At 42.7% G+C, this 18,162-nt stretch overlaps 4 protein-coding genes across 4 annotated transcripts; all 4 read right to left on the minus strand.

Moving 5' to 3' along the window:
• Positions 1–2,988: 2,988 nt before the first annotated feature.
• PHACADRAFT_189813 (uncharacterized protein) lies at positions 2,989–3,744 on the minus strand (the record flags this gene model as incomplete). Its single annotated transcript, XM_007390077.1, has 1 exon — positions 2,989–3,744. The coding sequence occupies one exon, from the start codon at positions 3,742–3,744 to the stop codon at positions 2,989–2,991; it is 756 nt and encodes a 251-aa protein (XP_007390139.1).
• A 5,037-nt stretch (positions 3,745–8,781) lies between these two features.
• PHACADRAFT_189814 (uncharacterized protein) lies at positions 8,782–9,767 on the minus strand (the record flags this gene model as incomplete). The annotated part of the gene is made up of 4 exons (XM_007390078.1): positions 8,782–8,793; positions 8,844–8,861; positions 9,302–9,504; positions 9,569–9,767. 4 exons carry the CDS (start codon positions 9,765–9,767, stop codon positions 8,782–8,784), a joined length of 432 nt encoding a protein of 143 aa, XP_007390140.1.
• A 3,279-nt stretch (positions 9,768–13,046) lies between these two features.
• PHACADRAFT_23952 (uncharacterized protein) lies at positions 13,047–14,473 on the minus strand (the record flags this gene model as incomplete). Its single annotated transcript, XM_007389512.1, has 3 exons — positions 13,047–13,343; positions 13,614–14,145; positions 14,223–14,473. 3 exons carry the CDS (start codon positions 14,471–14,473, stop codon positions 13,047–13,049), a joined length of 1,080 nt encoding a protein of 359 aa, XP_007389574.1.
• Positions 14,474–15,676: 1,203 nt separating this feature from the next.
• Positions 15,677–16,030, minus strand: PHACADRAFT_189815 (uncharacterized protein; the record flags this gene model as incomplete). The annotated part of the gene is made up of 1 exon (XM_007390079.1): positions 15,677–16,030. One exon carries the CDS (start codon positions 16,028–16,030, stop codon positions 15,677–15,679), a length of 354 nt encoding a protein of 117 aa, XP_007390141.1.
• Between the last annotated feature and the right edge of the window lie 2,132 nt (positions 16,031–18,162).

An 18,162-nucleotide genomic window follows, 5' to 3' on the forward strand; every position in this document is an offset into this window, starting at 1 on the left:
CCTGCCAGCCACGAGATCTTTCTCAAAGACAGAGTGATAGGCTGAATTCAGTCTGAAGCCATAGCGGCTATGCAGAATTGGAGTTACTCTATTGTCATATTGGAACTGAATCTCCTCCTCCTCAGGGCTCTGAATGTAAACCGCCACCAGGCCCTGAAGAATCTGGACAGTCTCTGCATTAAGCTAGCTGGGCAGAGGAGAGCAAGGCCTATTCTGAACATCTGATGAGCCTTGACAGTGGTGCTGCTGAGCCTGTCTGTATTCCTTGTGCTTGTCCAGGCTATTCCTATGCTTTTTCTGCTAGGCCTCATAGTTGTCACTGGAGTATTCACTATGCCAGCTATTTTTCTTCTCAAACTTGAGATAGCTCTGATAAATATCATGGGCAGGCACGTTGGGGTCAAGGTTGTAGCAAATATCGTACTCATTTTGAATACTGTTGTATACCTGCATGGTGGGCATTGTGACAGTTTACAAGCTTTCCAGCTTATCACGCTCGTAGTTCCTGACAGGTGCATGGATCCACCTACCAAAAGAGATCTCCTCCCATTCAAAGACATGTGGACTTCTTCTTCCAGGAATTGGCTGATCAATTTGTGCTTGCTCACTCTGGCAGTGTTGCCCACATTGATTGGGTGTCTTGCACGCAATCAGCTTTGTCTTATACCCTTTCGGTAGCGACAACCAGTCTCGAGGTGACAGAAACAGTTAAGACTTCTAAGAGCTCTTTAGAGCTTGTCAATTCAGCTGGTGATATAGCTACTCCTACTCCTGATGCTCCAATTCCTACTATTTGCAACTACTGGTAAAGCTACACCATTAAGAGCAATACTTCAGTGTTGCGAGGCCAATGTTTGACCCAGGCAGGTACAATATAGGACCTGGGGCTGGTTTTGTAGCAGACCCAGAATGGCACACAGCTGGTATTGAGAATTATGGGGACATTTTGTTGCCATTGCTGTTTTCCAGGCCTTGGTTCCATGAGCAAGTAGGTATCTACGTAGGCTCCCACCTGTGGAACAGACCAATTGCATATTCAAGATCTTTTGATAGCTCCGAGAAAGGGGAGAAAGACACTCATACAGCCTTGAATCAGGTGGAAGAAATTGCGACCTTCGTGCCATGAATGCGTGACCATGTACAATAGCAGTGCAAACTGCATGGCAAAGAATAGCCATGCCAGATTGACAACCTGACATATCTTGCTCTTGTCATGCGATGCATTGCAGTAACTATAGCAAGAGGGCTGTATGTCTTCACAATGGTTGTAATACAGTGGGAAAAAAATCAACAGCAGTGAGATGTGAGATATCTCTGATGAAAAGTTTGAGGGCCTCTTCAATTGCACACCAGTTTCTAGCTATAATTGAATCAAGAAAGTATATTGTCTGGCTGCTACACAAATTGTGCTTCACTGGTAAGAATGTATATGTGTAATCTAAAGTGAAGAGAATACTGCCACTATATGTCGGGCAGCATAGAACAAGCATGAAATGGAAAGTTTAATTGTTTGAAATATAAGGTACAGTCAGAGACAGGAGAGATATAATGAGCTCGCTGTATTATAAAGGTATGAAAGGAGAGGTGCTCTTGCCACCAAGGAAAATTCAGGCCTCGGGCTTCTTGTTGCTGCTTAGCGTCATATATACCTGATAACAAATCTGTATTGCAAACTAGGTAGCACTTCAGTATTGAAATTAGAAGCTGTCATGACAATGTGCATTTCAGTCATGGTGAGATTTATTGCCTGGCATTCAAAGATAGCAAGCGTGGTGACGTTTGTCTGGTTTGTCCAAATGGCACTTATAACTATGCAGTTGTTTGAGCTTGATATGCCTTCTACCAACAACTAAGTCAGGAGGCCTAAACAATAGTGAATAACACACCTTGGAAAATGGTGTCTATGCCGCAAAAAGCCCAAAGAGACCTGCTGACAGGCGATGTTCTGCATTATACTATATACTAAGCAATTGCATTCCAAAAATTCGAACAGCATGCCGATGGTAAAAATGAATATGTCCACACAGGGTAGAAGTAGAGATTTGAGGCTAGCTGTGTGACTATGGCAGGACATGATGGTATTGGGCATGCAAGGAGAGATACACACAAGTGGGCCATTATAAGCAACTGTACAAAATGCAAGGATAGTAATAGAGACTCACCGATTTGTATATGACAACAAGCATTGTAGGAGTGAGCTGCTTTTGCCTTTCCTCAGAAACTTGTGTAAGGTTGTCGTAGGAGGTGTCCTCTCACTTGCACCATGAATCTGAACCAACTTTATTCAAGTCCTAAATATATGGTGTATATGTGTGAGAGTTAGGAAAATTTTACCTAGGCCGATGCCTCGAGCTTTATGAGCTCAAGAGCCCAAAACACTTATCTAATAAATTTAGCGCTTAAACAGCATGCTGGCACATGATCGGGACACCGTTGGAACTGCACCTCCTCGGTGATCTGAAGTGGGCCTGCCTGAGCACCATCTTTACACCCGCCCCCTCAAGCTAAAGTGCGGCAAAGGCGATACAATACGTAGAGACTAGAGCATAGAGTAGTAGTAGGAATTTGAAGAAAAATAAAACTATACAATTGCCCATGATATCCTTAAACGTTCATGGGGATTTTGTGCTGCGAGACGACATTGCAAACCACCATGCGCCAGGCGAGTAGGCTGTCCTAGAGCTTAAATTGCCTCTTGGTGATAATTCCAACCTTGTACATGCGTTCGGCTGCTGGGCAGACTACGAGTGTGAAGAAGTCGAATACGACCTGATTGGTCACTTTGTTGCAATAGTCAAAGCGAACGCTGTGGTTGATGATGCCAATGTTTAAAAGTATGCCTTGATAGTGGTGCATGCGGCATACGCAACCGAGCCAGTGCAGGGCATGAATGTCTTGGTGCAGCTCTGGGCCTCATTTAGATGCAACGAGCATACCAAGTAATTGGTGACGGCTGACGATTTTGTTTGTCTTCTTGTTCCGCTCGACCTAGGAAATGAAGCAGTTGGGGTTATTATTAAGATACTCTTCCCAGTAGTCGATGAACGCAATCTTGAAGCACAGAGGGTCGTTTGCAGTGACCTCCAGTACGCCAGGCATGGGTGCTGCAGCCGTGGAGTCAATCTTCATAGCGTTCGCGTGTTCTGCACCCAGCTGGTTATTCGAGGACTTGCCAAGGAAGACAGCCCCTTCAGGTGTAGAGTCTCTGGCATTGTCTTTTGCTTTGCCCTTGCTTTTTGGGTTATACACGGTCAGGTGTTTAGACCTGAATCTTTTGAAGGAGATCCACTTGGGCTTTCCCCAAATGATGCTTTGGATCATGACCTTCAGGTCTTTGGTCATGATGTGGTAGAGATTGTCGCAGATGGGGTCTTTGCCTTCGGGCAGTGACGCGTTAATGAGTAAGAGGCCAATGAGGGAGTATGCTGCGTAGTTCGAGGGAGTCAGCACAAAAGACATGAGCTGGTAGAGCTCATCCCAGCTCTCTGGAAATTTAAGGTAGGCGCGTTCAAATGGCTCGCTGTTCCAATCTAGCCTGCGGAACTTTATACTGTCTGCGGATTCATATTTAGAGTTTGGTGGTAAGAATGCACACTGTAGTGAGCTAACAGAGTCTGGGACTAACAGGGGTGGTTCAACCATGCTGATCCAGTCACCCCAAGTGTTGCAGTCTGATATAAGGAAGGCTCCTACCCCCTCACAAATGCGCTTAGGGTTCGCGTTGAAGAACGAGACAATGCCCATCTGGAAAAGCTCACAATGTTAATTACTACTAAATAGTACTAATTAACACTAATTAATATGGTAACATTAATTAACTGACCCCCTCTATTATGCTTATGTTTCTAATAGTAAATTAACACTAATATAGTAATTTATTCATGAACTGTTTATGAGCTGTGCATTAGCTATTCATCTGATATTCGTCAACTGTTATGTGGTGTTAATGAGCTGTTATTTTTTGTTAATTGACTGTTATTCACTGTTAATTAAATATTAATTGGCTGTTATTTCAGTATTCTTAGCTTCAAAAATCAATGTACTAAACTCAAATTTAATTCTATACACATTTCTTATGCTATACACCATATTGATAGCTCTATACAAGCATAATATTCAAAAAAAAGAAAAAACAAAAGAATGGCCCCAAAGAAAATTGAACTCCAGTCTCATTATTTTCAAGCGACCTATTAGAACATGCACAATTTAATTATTGAGCCATAAGACTCATATAAACCTTACAGTTCAATGTTCCTATATACACTCAGCTAACAACTTACAGATAATTTCTAAGTGCAATCTAGAAGTTTAATATATATTCACACTTCTAGGTCTAAATATAACTGTTGCCTTTGTATATAATGCTAGATGTACAATATTTGATACAACTGTCATTTGCTAATATAACAACCTGTAATATATACAGTAGCTTTTTGCAATAGATTATCAACTATTGTTTTAGCTATTGAATGTGCTGGTTAAAATAACATGTTGTTAGTATGCATATAGTAATAAATAAAGTGCAGAATAAATATGACACTTTATAACATAAATACAGTTGTATATAGCTTATTAGCTAGTACTTAGCAAAAAGAAACTATTTGCTGTTCTTGCAATGGAACACGAATGCTAGTCTATGTATCTAAAATATGTTAGTGATGTTAGAAGCTGTATATATTACCTTTTGCTCTAAAACTAGCATTTTATTCTACTACTTGTATTTGTAAAATGTATTACTGCAATCTTTGACAATTAGCAGTTTGAAATATGAGATATAAACTTTAAACAGTATTAAAATGTCATTTCAGCTCCTAAATACATCTAACATCATTAGATATAAATACGTCATTTAAAAGAAGTTTTTAAAAGAGCTTCATTATTAAATATAGTTTAAAAAATGTTGCAAATTATACTTACTTTTATGACTTACTTTAAATACTAATGACATTTAGCTAATATTACTAGTAATTACATTTTTTTGAACTACAAATACAATAATTGGATTTGAAGCTAAAATGTATAACTATAAGAGTAAATAATAAAAATCAGCACAAGTTAAAACTAAACTTATTAACAGTAGTCAAAGTATAAAAAAAGGATTAAAAATATTTAAAGGTATAGATGACTTTATACATACTACAAAATATACAATGACTATTCAAACTAATGCATGGCACTACAAAGAAAGATCAAAGTTTTGCTACATTTTAAAAAAAATTACTATGGCAAACTAAATAGTATATATATAACTCTCGCACTAGAATACCAGCAGCATTTTGAAAAGGTATTATATTGATACAAATACTGAGTGCACAAAATATATAGCAAAAATGGCTAAAAAATAGGCATATATTATAAAAACTATAAAATACTATAGTTCACAAGATCAAATATAACTGTGCCTTAGCAAAATTTTATACTATGTGACACTGCTATAACATATTAAAGATATGACACATTATTGAAATGGCTTAGCTATAGAAATATTATATTTGTTAAATAATAAAAACATCCATATACACTTATTTCTAAAAAGCACTGATAATAGCTGAAGCATGTATAATATAATATTAGATGTATCTTTCAATAGAGAATAATTTGTACATTCAATATATAAACTTTCAACTAATATTTACAGAGCAAATTAGTACTAATAGTATACTAATAACAAATGGTAAACTAATATGTGTAAATAATATGTAGCTAACAAATATAATATGCAAAAGACTTATAATTAATATTAAAAGAACAGATTAATATTAGATTATATTAATGACAAACAATGATCTATTGAGCATATAGATTGTGTAGCTACTATGAATAGCATACAAAGAACTTGCAGCTACTATATTGAGAACAGATTAACATTTATAGTATAATATTAACAAATAGCAGATTGATCAGCAGAATAAGTATATAGCTAACAGGAAAAGTATACAATGAGTGTATAAATAGCATTCTAAGAACAGATTAGCATTTATAATATAACAATAACAAATAGTAAACTGTTTAACAGATTGAACATATCTTTGACAGAAATAACATACAAAGAACTTATGTTTAGTATTGAGAGAACAGATTAGCAAATATAATGTAATCATAACAAACAGTGAATTGCTTAGTAGATATAATGTACCTTTAACACAAATAGTACACAAAAAACTTGTGATTAACACTCAGAGAACAGATTAGCAAATATAATGTAACTTTACCAAATGGATAACTGCTTAGTAGATATAGTGTACAACTAACAAAAATTGAATAACAAGAACTTTAGATTAGTATTCAGAGAATTAAATAACAGTTTTAACATTTCTATAATAAACAGTGAACTAATTAACATATTTAACAAAGTAAAAGTTTTGCACTAATGAAGAGAGAACAAATTAGCTGATATAAGATGCAGTTACTATATCTAACATATAGAGAGTGTTAGCTGAACTCATTTAACTAATTACCTTTCACCTAACAAAGCAAGAATGAAATAATATCTTATGAATGTTGAAAGAACACCCATTACTGCTAATTACTGTTAAATTAACAAACTGGGTTTTTCCAGATGCCATATGGCTGCTTCTTGCAGTCCTGCGCTATATCTTTGGTCATGGCTTGTGCTCCGCGTTTAGCAGGTGAGGGGCTAACAATTGGCCCGTCTGTCAGGGCACTGAGCAATTCATCGATCTAAATGAACCAATCCGTGGGGAATTTGCCAGCGCATGGCCAATGTTCATCGGGCACCTCCTCCAAATGTGCTTTGTATCACTTCAGCAGTTTGCTCACTTTGTGCGAGGCACGGCGGCACTCACGCTGCTTGTTCGTGTGCTTGCTTTCACTGCGTTGCTTGTCTGCTAGCACAATGTTGGCTTTCTTTTTCTTGCACTTGCTCCTGCGGTAATTGTGTTTGCAAATCTGATTCATGTCAGCATCTAATGGCAGCTCTAATTCCAGCTGGGATTAGTTGTTGAACTCTTTGTTGTCAAAGTCATCGTATGGTGTTCTCAAAGGCTGCATATTCTCAAGAGGTTGCGTGCCGCTGCCAGACACTTCAGAAGCACTGCGTATGTGGTTCTCCAACGGTGTACTTCCTGTGCCAATAGCTGGCGATGGGGTCGAATTGCATCAGACAGCCAAGCTTCTAGCCCTGCTTCAGTCATTGCAATGTTGTGGTCCTAGTCAGTATGGCCAAGGTCCTGAGAACCTCTGCCTGCAGGGCCTGGTCAAATGTCTTCCAGTCTGTCTGTGAGGCTGCAATTGCCAATGCGGGTGAGTAAGTCGCCGACAACATGCCTTTGGTGGCCGTTGTCTGTAGATGTCAATATGGTGGGGCGCCTTGGTGAGAGGAATTGATGCCGTGGTCAACATTCAGTAGAGCGTCAATAGTTCAGGCATCACTCTAGGTTATGTATCACATGTCACAGTTATACGTTCTTCTCTAGGAGCCTGCGCAACAGGTCGGCCTGCATGTTCTGAACTACGTCCAGGTAGTCAGGGTGCTGCGTTTCTAGAGAACTGTGGCTCACAAAAATGGCACAGTTGCTGCACCGCTCCCAATATTGCACACATTTGATACTAGAGTTGTACACCTATTCGCGCTGGCCAGGCAGCAATTCTGGGTGGCGGTCATGCAACATGGAGTGTGGCGGTCATAGTCGCGAGTACAACTGTGAAGAGGAGTATTGAGGCTGCAGCCTAGAATGGCCGTAGCACTCTTGTTCCTCTCAAGGGGATCTGCCCCGTTGAGAGCTGTGCAGCCGTTGGTCTCTTAGAGGTCAAGTTGCAGACTGTGTGTCCACAAGCCAACTTTGTCTATGTAATCTAAAAACTGCTCTATCTAGATGATGGGACTCTGGCAATGAGAGTGTGTCAAGAGGTCTTATATGTGTTTGCACTTGGCACCGGCGCATGGTAGCGCTCACCAGTGCTTTACCCCGATTTGGTCAAGGTAGTAGTCGAGGGCCACTAGGTTCTTGCAGTGGTCATAGTTCCCAAGTTGTATCTCCATAATTCCATTTTACTTCGAATTCTATCTTCTTCCCAACACATTTGTGTGCTTTTGTTTTGTCCACTAACCATTCCATATCTTCTGAAGTATCAATGTTGTAATAAACTTGCGTTTCTCTATGAGGAAATAGGATCTTGTCAATTTGTTTGTGTCTTCTGAGTAGGCTAACATGGAATCTTGGATGTAATCCACAGGTTTTGAGGTCTTCTGATAAGTCTAACGTGTATGAAGATGTTAAAAAATTGCCGTCCACTATACTGAATGGTCCAATATAGTATGGTGTGAGCTTCCTTGTTTGTCCCTTCAGGAGACTGATATTCTCCATGGACAAATAGACTTTGTTGCCTGGTTAAAGCAGGCTCTGCTCACTGCAATGCTTGTCTTCATCGCGTTTTCTCCAGTTTGCATGGTAGGTTTGATGTACCTGGCTATCGATTATCACGACATGTGCCGCGAGCAAATTGAGTACAGTGCATTCAGCGAAGGCCTTGGCATCTGGCACTAGATTATTGGTAGAAACTACCTTAATCATGCGTGGCATTGTACCCTGGACTAGCTCAAAAGGGGCGTAGCCAGTAAATGAGTTGATGGATGAATTGAGGGTAAATTCGACCATCAGCAGTTTGAAGACCCAGTTCTTCTGGCCTGGGCTGATAAATGCTCTCAATATTTGTTCAATAGAGCGATTGGCCCTCTCCATGGCTTTATCGGTTTGCAGGTGAAACGCTGTTGACATAAGTTGTTTGATACCCAGCAGACGCATTACCTCTCTCCACAATCTAGACGTGAATCTAGTATTGCAGTCAGAGACGGCGTCGTCCAGCAGACCGTGCAGGCAGACAATCTCCTTGATGAAGACCTAGGCGAGATCAGAGGATCTCGTCGTTGTAGTGAGAGGGATTAGGTGTACATTACTTGTCATCTGATAAAGGACAACCTAGAGGAAGTCAAATTCCTCGTCCTCTAGAAGAGGCCCTAGGAAATCCATAGCAATGAATCCCCAAGGTCGCCTAGGGATGGGCAGACTGTGAAGTAGGCCAGCAGGCATTTGGGTGGAGGGCTTAGTTGTTTGGCAAACACCACATGATGTGCAGAACTTCTCCATGTCTCGACTGAGAGTAGGCCACCAGTACCAGTGCCGAATATAGTCATTGGTTTTTCAGATACCAAAATGGCCGAGGACCATATGGGCATGGTCAATTATCAGTCTGACTAGTGCGTTCTTTTTGAATTTGACCTGGGGATACAAAGCACACAGTGCTGCAGCCTGTTTCTCATGAAAATTAGGCCACTTTGTACCTTGAAGATCTTGAAGTGAGCAGGATTAGCCAGGATCTTCGAGAACGTTGCATCCTCAAAATAGCCCAGCCTTACACACTCCATGAACTCGACGTCAGTGTCAAAATCTCTGGTCAGCGGTTGCAAACTCTCATCCTCGAAGATGAGAGGATCTAGTTCTGTCAGAGGTGGATCACTTGGGGCAGCTTTGGCCACCCGAAGCTCTTTGCGAGTAATCAGACCGCGGGCTGGCAAAGGTCTATCTTCCTCTGTTGGTCCCATGCGCACTGATTGTACTTCCTTGAGTCGATGGAAGGGTAGGTTCACCTTCAGGATTTATCCTGTAATCTGCACTGACATACTCGTCATAGGGATGCATCTTTCCTTCTTCGTTGCTTTCGTAGTACCTGGATAAACAGTCTGCCACCTTGTTGGTGATTTCTTTAATGTACTCGATCTGATAGTCAAACCGAGTGAGGAATTCCATCTAATGGGTCTGGCGATTAGACAGGTGAGCTTGAGTCTTGAAAAATTTGAGAGCCTTGTGGTCAGTTATAATACGAATGCTTTGTCCCAGCAGCTTATCTTCCCACTTGTACAATGCTTCTAATATGGCGATCATTTTGAGCTCAAACATTTGGTAGGCGTGTTGTGTATTAGTCAACTTGCGGGACATGAAGCCGGCAGGGCGACAGTGTTGCCAGTCTGGCCCCTATCCGTACATGGTGCCTACTCCCGATATCGATGCATCGCAAATTACCCAGATGGGTTCATCGTGTCGCAGGTCTATTGGTTTCAATATAGAAGCTTTGCACACTAGGTATTTTATCAATTCAAAGCACTTTTGATAAATAGGTTGCCACTCGAATGATAGGCCATTCCTAGTCATCTCTGCCAATGGCTCCATATAAGCAGATACATCGGGCATGAAATGCGCTAGGTACTGTATAAGTCTAAGGAACTTCTGCACGTTGTTGTAGTTTTAAGGTGTGTGCCAGTTATAAACTTGAGCCATTTTGTCCAAGTCAGTGTGAAGGCCATGGTCATCAACGATGTGGCCTAGGCAGTCCATCCATGTCAAATAGAGGTCACACTTGGAGGCCTTTAGGTATAGCTGTTGTTTGCGATGTATAGAGAACATGATTTTGAGATGTTTCTCATGTTCCTCGATGGAATCCAAAAATACAAAGATATTGTTCAGGTAGACATGCATAAATACTTTTATATAGGGCTGAAATATGTGTGTCATCAGGTGTTGGAATGTAGCAGGTCCGTTGCAGTCCCCTTGCTGTAACACAATGCTTTCAAAGGTACCAAAGATTGTTGAGAAGGCAGTCTTCCTGACGTCTGACTTGTCAACCCAAATTTATTCGTACACGTCCGATAGATCGATTTTCGACCTTACAGAAGCTCGTGCCATGTCCATCTGAATCTGGTCTTGATCTGGAAAGGGTGTCAGGTCTTTCACAGTGTTATTATTGCATTTCCTGCAGTTAACCACTGTTCAAATGCTTATCTTGTCGTGCTTTTGAAGTACAATCATAGGTGTTGCCTGGGGTGTAGTTATTAAATGCCACTACCCCACTGCTTGGTAGCAAGATAGTTTGTCCTTAAACCTAATCTTTAGGGCTTCAGTGCAGTAAGGCATGTGGTAATCATAGATTTTCTTCTCATCAATCAAAGGTATGTGGTGGTTAATGTCGTGAAATAAAGGGGAAACCTCTGGGACTCCACTAGTGATATCCTTGTAATGCTCGAACCATTCTTTCTTAAGTCTGGATGTGTCATCCTTCGAGTATCCCAAGGGCTTGAACTCCTCAGGCTTCACCAAAGCATCTCTCAGGTAGAAGGGTGGTTGTTCCTTAGCTTTGAATATAAAAGGTTCTGTAATTTCTTTTTCCATGATTTTTCGGTCGAGTTTGTTCTTCAGTTCTTCTATCCACACTTGAGGGTCTATTGAATGCACGTAATTAGCTCCATTGGACTGCTTATTCCTCTTAAGTGCAGAGTTATCCGAGCTCTGCACTTGGGCTGCGAGCTGTTAGCCTGCAGAAACTAGTCACTTCTGGAATGATTCGACCATGCGCATTGAGTGCATGGAGGCCAGATCATTGTTGTTACATTGGTTATAGGTGTTTGTATGTTTTATAACATTTCTCTCCCCCTGCAGCACAAGCAGCGAGGTGTTGCCAATGCGTATGGTGTAATTCCCAAAATCGAGCACCATCTTTGTTTGATGCATGAAAGGTAGTCCAAGAACTACATCGTATTTAGGTATATTCACGATATTCTAGTATATTCTGTGGTTATCTCCCGCAATAATTAATAAGGTTTCTGTGCCAAAGTTCACCTTCAAGCGGCTGCCTACACACTCTAATTGTAGGGAAATGGGGTTGCTGAGAGAGAACGGTGCTATCCCAGCAATGCAGGTGTATTCTGGACTCATTGCATTAATGGTGCTTTTTGTGTCTAGAAGAACCTTCACCTTCAGACCGCAAATGGTGGCTCATATGGCCATTGAGAAGCCACAAGCCAGTGGTCTCTCTCTGGCCGTGCCCTGTAGTTGTATCGCTGCACGGCTAGCAAGTTGAGATTCAACCATAAGCAAATGATCTCCAGAAGTGGACATTTCATCTACTACGGAGTTCTCTGCTTGGTCAACGTACTCTAGATTGTTGTCGTCAAGGCAGTTGACACAGTTCTCATAGCCCAACATGTTTGTGTTGACCACATCCTGATTGTCATCAAATGACACAGAGGTGTAAGTAATCACGGTCGCAGTGAATAAAGCATTCCTTGGCCGCAGTACATGATGGGTGTAGTTTTGCTCTGCCAGGTCACGTTCCGCAGTGTGCTCGAACACCTTATTGATTACAGGGCGTGTAACACCTTGGCTTGCAGCTTTTTGCAGCAAGTGAAAGTCATGTCGCAAATTTTGAAGCTGATCTTGCAGTAGTGCCATCTTGCCCTGGGCATGTCGAAGACTATCCTGAGTGCATTGCAGTCGAAGATACGCATTTTGCATACGAGTTACAGGCTGTTCCTGGGCTGTTTGTGAGTGGTCAGGTATTGAAGACAAACCCTCCATTTAGTTGACCTCGCCATTGCCCGTCGTCATTTGTCCCATTAACTGATGGTGGATAGACTGTCCCCTAGAAGCACATTGCACTGGAGAGCGGTCTCTTGTGGAGGATCAGCCAGGTGGTCTGATCAGATTATCAATATTGGTTGGCAGCCCCTTGTTACAGAGCAATTTATGGTCCTCTCGTAAAATGTGTGCTTCACTGCATGCAGCCATCACTTTCTGTGTGAGGTTTGCAATGCAGCCATGGAAACAGTCACGCTCTAGCTGCTCTTCTTGCATGTGCGCTTGCACTTGTAGCAGGAAGTTGGTGCTGGTCAAGTTGTAATAGCAATGGTATACATTGTCTAAGAACAGCGGTCCCACCACTAAAGTCAATGTGTACGCCGCGTGCTCTTCCTCCGATTGTCATTGATGGTCCACCACTGATGCGTTGTCTTCTGTTACTTTCATCGGTGAGCGGTCAGCAGTGGAGTCTGAGGTTTCTCCCTTGGTCTCGTTGTTGCTGCGGCCACCAATGAATAGGACCAACGCAGGTGGTCCAGTTCTATCGCTAGATGGTGGTGAGATTAGTACCATTACATCCTGATCTCTTTCGCTCTCAGGAATTCTTTCGAAGGCAGGGAGTTCCTCGTCATCTTGCAAGTCATTGCTCATGGCCATAGCCGCAGGCAGCCAGGCAAGTCAATCCACTTTGTGATTGGCGATGGCTTTCAGTTGTACCCATTCCGGCACCACCGTTGGAAGACACTCTAATTCTAGGTAAGGGGCAAATGGGTCACAGGTATCCATTAGTTCATACTGATCACTAGCAGTATGAGTAATAGCTGCGTTAGAATCAGAGATATCTATGGCACTGGCCCAAAACTCATCCTCGTCCTCCACCCAGTCATTGAGGATGTATGGCTGGAAGTATTCATCTTCAGACTCTTGTCCCCAGTCGTTATAAGAGTAGGTGTATTTGGTGCCGTCACCATTAGACTTTTACTGGGATCTATCAACTGAATAGTTGTCAGTCTCCCCGTGCTCATCTTGTGTTTTGCCACAAAACAACTGTCTGTCCTTGTTGATATGGAGGAGCTCTCCAGTATCCTGTGAATTTGACGGCCCAGCCTCGGGCTCTCAGTCATTCGTCAGTTCGTCATGGCCATCAGCCTGTACTTCGACAATTCTAATTGCCCCTTTACTATATTTGGAGCATTCTCAGTCGGTAGAGTAGTGTCCAAGGCAATTACACTTGAAGCATCGTACAGTGGACTTGTTAACTAGCTTGCCTTTAGGATTATTCATCCTAGATTGCTGGTCTTGCCTTGATGACAATTGTTTGTTTCGCGGGGTAACCATCATGGAATGCATTGGACAGGAGTCATGCTGGTTGTCTGATTGATTTTGTGAAGCCTGCGGTTGCCGGTTTTGTTGTGAGTCTCTCCTGGAGTTGGATCCAAGTTGATACGTCCTATCCGACTGTTCTTGGGTGTCTGTGCTTGGTATCAATGCGGACTGGTTATTGGCTGCTCTTGTGCTTTGTTGTGCAGGGTGGTTCGATGTGCTTGTGCATATAGCAATGCCGTTTGTCTTAAGGTTATTCTTGATCCAGTGGGCAATACCATACACATGCTCTAGTGTCAAGTTCTCTGCAGTGACGTTGTGGATCCTAAACAAATCTTTGCAAATTTGCAACGGCAATCGTCTGATGAACCTGCAGACAATCCCATAGTCTGACGGTTTGACATGCATGCAGTTGGCAGCACATGTCAGATTGTTAAACAATTGGTTACTCCTCCTGTAGATGAGTAAGTGATACAGTCAAACTGCGTTGCAGTACCCCTTGCATCACTCTTGTGAATGAAGCGCATATACATTGCTCGAGCAGCCTCTCTAAACATCCACGGCACTCTATGCACATAGTACAGCCTCCATACTTGCTCACAAAACCACTTTTCGGCCTGGCCAGTCGGGCAGTAGCTGAAGTACGTCAGGCAATGCCATTCATAGGCCTCGCCACACTTATTCTGCATATTCATGACATCTACGAGTTGCGAGATGAATCGCTCAAATTCTTCTGCGTCATCATCACCCCCGTACACAGTAGGTGGTTTGACTTGGGACATCTTAGATGGGTTCACACCTTGCGGCAGACTCTCACTTAGTTAATAATCAATAATTTCTTCTATTGCACGCATGCTACGTAGTACGCCGGGGTCTACATATGTGGGAGCAGTTCGTGCTGCCACAAACAGGCTTGGCCCTTGTACAGTAAGCAGGTAATACGCTCCAGCACACAAAGCACTGCTAGTTGCTAGTCCCTTTCGAGGACAGAGTTCTCCTGTACCTTCAGTAGAATTATTTGAACCTCCAGGTGATCTTTCAGAGCCTCCAGAGCCTTTAGGTGGTCATCCGGGACCTCCAGGTGGTTGTCTAGGGCCTCCAGAACCCCCAAATGCTTCTGTTGCGGTAGGTGGTGGTTTTTGGGGCTATTATAACGCAGCATACCCTCAGGTGCCCACATTCTGATAGCCACCACGGAACATCATGAAATGTGCTCTTGGGTGAAACGGAGGTCCTCGCGCACCTGTTGGTGCATTATTCATTGAGGAATGAGCCTGGTTAGTTTGCTGAGGACTTTGACTGTCACTGTTGTCCTCCTCGCTGCTGTCACGTTGAGAAGGCCCTGCAGCATTGGTGTATCTCTGATACATGTCATACTTCAAGAATCTTCCATATTGAGCCTCTGGAACATAGCCTGAATGGTCCTCATCCAGCTGTTCACTGAATGAGTCTATTCACTCACTCTGTGCCTCTTCAGGTTCAAGTGCCTCATTTCCGTGAAGCAATTTTGCTTCACAAAGACGAATATTTGGGGACTTGCTGTGATGAGAACGTACGTCGTCCTGCACATGCGAGTCCTCTGGATGTTCACTGGATTGTCGATTCTTGGCAGGTTTGGGTATTTCCAGCCCATTGTCTTTTTGTTGTTTGAGCCAGCAGACATAAGTCCGCTTGCACTGTTGGTACGCTTCACGCGTCTCTGATGGGAGATGTGGGAGCTCCTCGAACTCTCATTCAGAGTCTGGTGTGCTCTGCTCTTCCAGCGGGTTCTCCTTGCTGGAGGCTGGAGGCGGCGTATTGTTCAGTGTATGTTACACTCCACTGGGCCCTGCATTGCGCTTGTTGCTTGTTGCAGGCTTCTGTGAAGGGCCAAGTTATTGAGCGGCATGTTGCAGGTACTTTATCTGGTTTAATACCAGGTTTTGTATTCCCTGCTCATGCGTATCCTGCTCTTTTTCCTCTTGTTCTTGTTTGGCTCTTTGTCGTCACCTTGCTGACAAGTCGCTGTCATGGGCGGTTACGAGTTCCATGCCAATTTGCCCGAGTTCGGCGTACATCTTGTCGATTTCGCCCATTACTTGGGCTGCCAAGGGTATCTCATCTCTCGCGTTCTCTTCTTCTCTTGTCGAGTTGTTACTGACGTCTTCTGGGGCTTCTAAGTAGAACAAAGCCCCTTTGCGTGCACCAAGGGACACGTCAGCCTTGCCTTCCGATTGCTCAGTCAGCAGGCTCAGCCAGCTCTGGTCTGCGCATGACTCTGCTTGTTCTTCATGGGAGTAGTCGCAGTCGCTACTTGCGGTCCATTGAGGGCTCCTTCCACTCTCCTCTTCCTTTATCATGGTGTCTCCCACAGTTCTGAGTAGAGCAGAGCTGGGCGTTGAAGTCAACATTCCAATTTGGAAAGACTGTGATGCGCTGGAATCTAGAATTGCTGGGCAGTCTATCGTTTGATGAGCAGGCTGATGGCGGTTGTCAGTGCTTCTCCCAGGTCCAGGGTCTCAGTGATTGCTTCCAGGCGCTGTTGGTGTGCCAGTATTTGAGCTTTGTGGCATTGATGCAGCACCAGAAAAGTTTGCGTTGGCTTGCAAGCCTTCTGAGGCTGCCCGATAAGGGTTTCTTTAGGGTCTTCTGCCTATGGTGGATCTTCGGTAGGGTAGGTTATAATTTTACAGAGTGACCACGGTATTCTCCCACAATCCTGTAGTGTAGAAGTTGAATAAGTCTTTAGGGAATTCAAAAAAGTGTAAGGTTGTCGTGGGAGGTGTTCTCTCACTCGCACTGTGAATCTGAACTGACTTTATTCAAGTCCTAGATATACAGTGTACACGTGAGAGAGTTAGGAACATTCTACCTAGGCCAATGCCTTGAGCTTTATGAGCTCGAGAGTCTGAAACACTTATCTAATGAATTGAGCGCTTAGACAGTGCACTGGCGCGTGATCGGGACACCGTCGGGGCTGCACCTCCTCGGTGATCCGAGGTAGGCCTGCCCGAGCGCCGTTCTTACAGCTTGACATGCACAACTAGCAAGAAAGATGAGGAGAGCTAGGGGAGTATCATTAAGATTGCCTAGAACAATGACAAAGATGAGAAGATGCAGAGTAGACTCTGAATGACCTCAGGCCATGATCACCAGAGATCTTGAGCATTACTCCAGGCCAAGGATAAGAGTAAACTCTTATCAATACGAGGGAGGGCAAGAACAGGCAAGAGTGGGCAAGAGTAGCAAGTGGGAAGATGCAGAGTGAGGGCATGTTTTCCAATTCATACAAGTGTCAAACATTATGTTGCGTGGCCATATAGTGCCCGTTTCAGACCTAGAGCTTTAACTCGATTGGGCAGGCAGTTCCTGGCTTTCAGGCCTCCAGCAGCAGACTATATGTTGCCATTGCCCCTGGCTGAGCTTTGCTTCCACCTTCTCAACCCCCACCTACTATATGCATCCAGAACACAGCAAAAGAGCTGGGCAAAAAGTCACGCCTAAGTGATTAGTCAACTTGGCTGACGTAGTTCTAGCTGCAAATTTCTGAGATCTGCAGCTGGGACTATGTAAACTAACTTGACTAAGTAAATGTTAGCAAGCGGTGCATCACCAGTGCATCAACCCAATAGCACTCTGGTCTGGCAGTATCTGATCACTCCAACACACAGCTATTCACTTCCATCACCTTCTCATGCCTCCCTCCTCTGCCTTTAACTCACCACCTATCTGCCACAGAGTCTACTCGGTGGCTAGCTTCTACTTATCTTTCACCCTGTCTTTTTAGCAGCTCTGGATCACCTTTGACAACCTTCTACAAGAACGGCATCTGGAAAAGCTCACAAAGTTAATTACTACTAAATAGTACTAATCAACACTAATTAATATAATAACATTAATTAACTGACCCCCTCTATTATGCTTACATTTCCAATAGTAAATTAATACTAATGTAATAATTCATTCATGAACTGTTTACAAGCTGTTCATTAGCTATTTATTTGATATTCATCAACTGTTATTTGATGTTAATGAGCTGTTATTTCTTGTTAATAGGCTGTTATTTCAGTATTCTTAGCTTCAAAATCAATGTACCAAACTCAAATTTAATTCTATACAGATTTCATATGCTACACAACATATTGATAGCTCTGTACAAGCATAATATTTAGGAAAAAAGAAAGAAAAAAAGAATGGCCCCAATGAAAATTGAACCCCAATGTTACTACTTTCAAGCTATTTATTGAAACATGCACATTTTAACCACTGAGCCATAAAGTTCACATAAACTATACACTTCAAGATTTCTATATACACTCAGCTAACAACTTACAAATAATTTCTAAGTGCAATCTAGAAGTTTAACACATATTCACACTTCTAGGTCTAAATATAACTGTTGCCTTTGTATATAATGCTAGATGTACAATATTTGATACAACTGTCATTTGCTAATATAACAACCTGTAATATATACAGTAGCTTTTTGCAA

The sequence above is a fragment of the Phanerochaete carnosa genome, assembly GCF_000300595.1.
Source record: "Phanerochaete carnosa HHB-10118-sp unplaced genomic scaffold PHACAscaffold_1, whole genome shotgun sequence".
NCBI classification, from domain to species: Eukaryota; Fungi; Basidiomycota; class Agaricomycetes; order Polyporales; family Phanerochaetaceae; genus Phanerochaete; species Phanerochaete carnosa.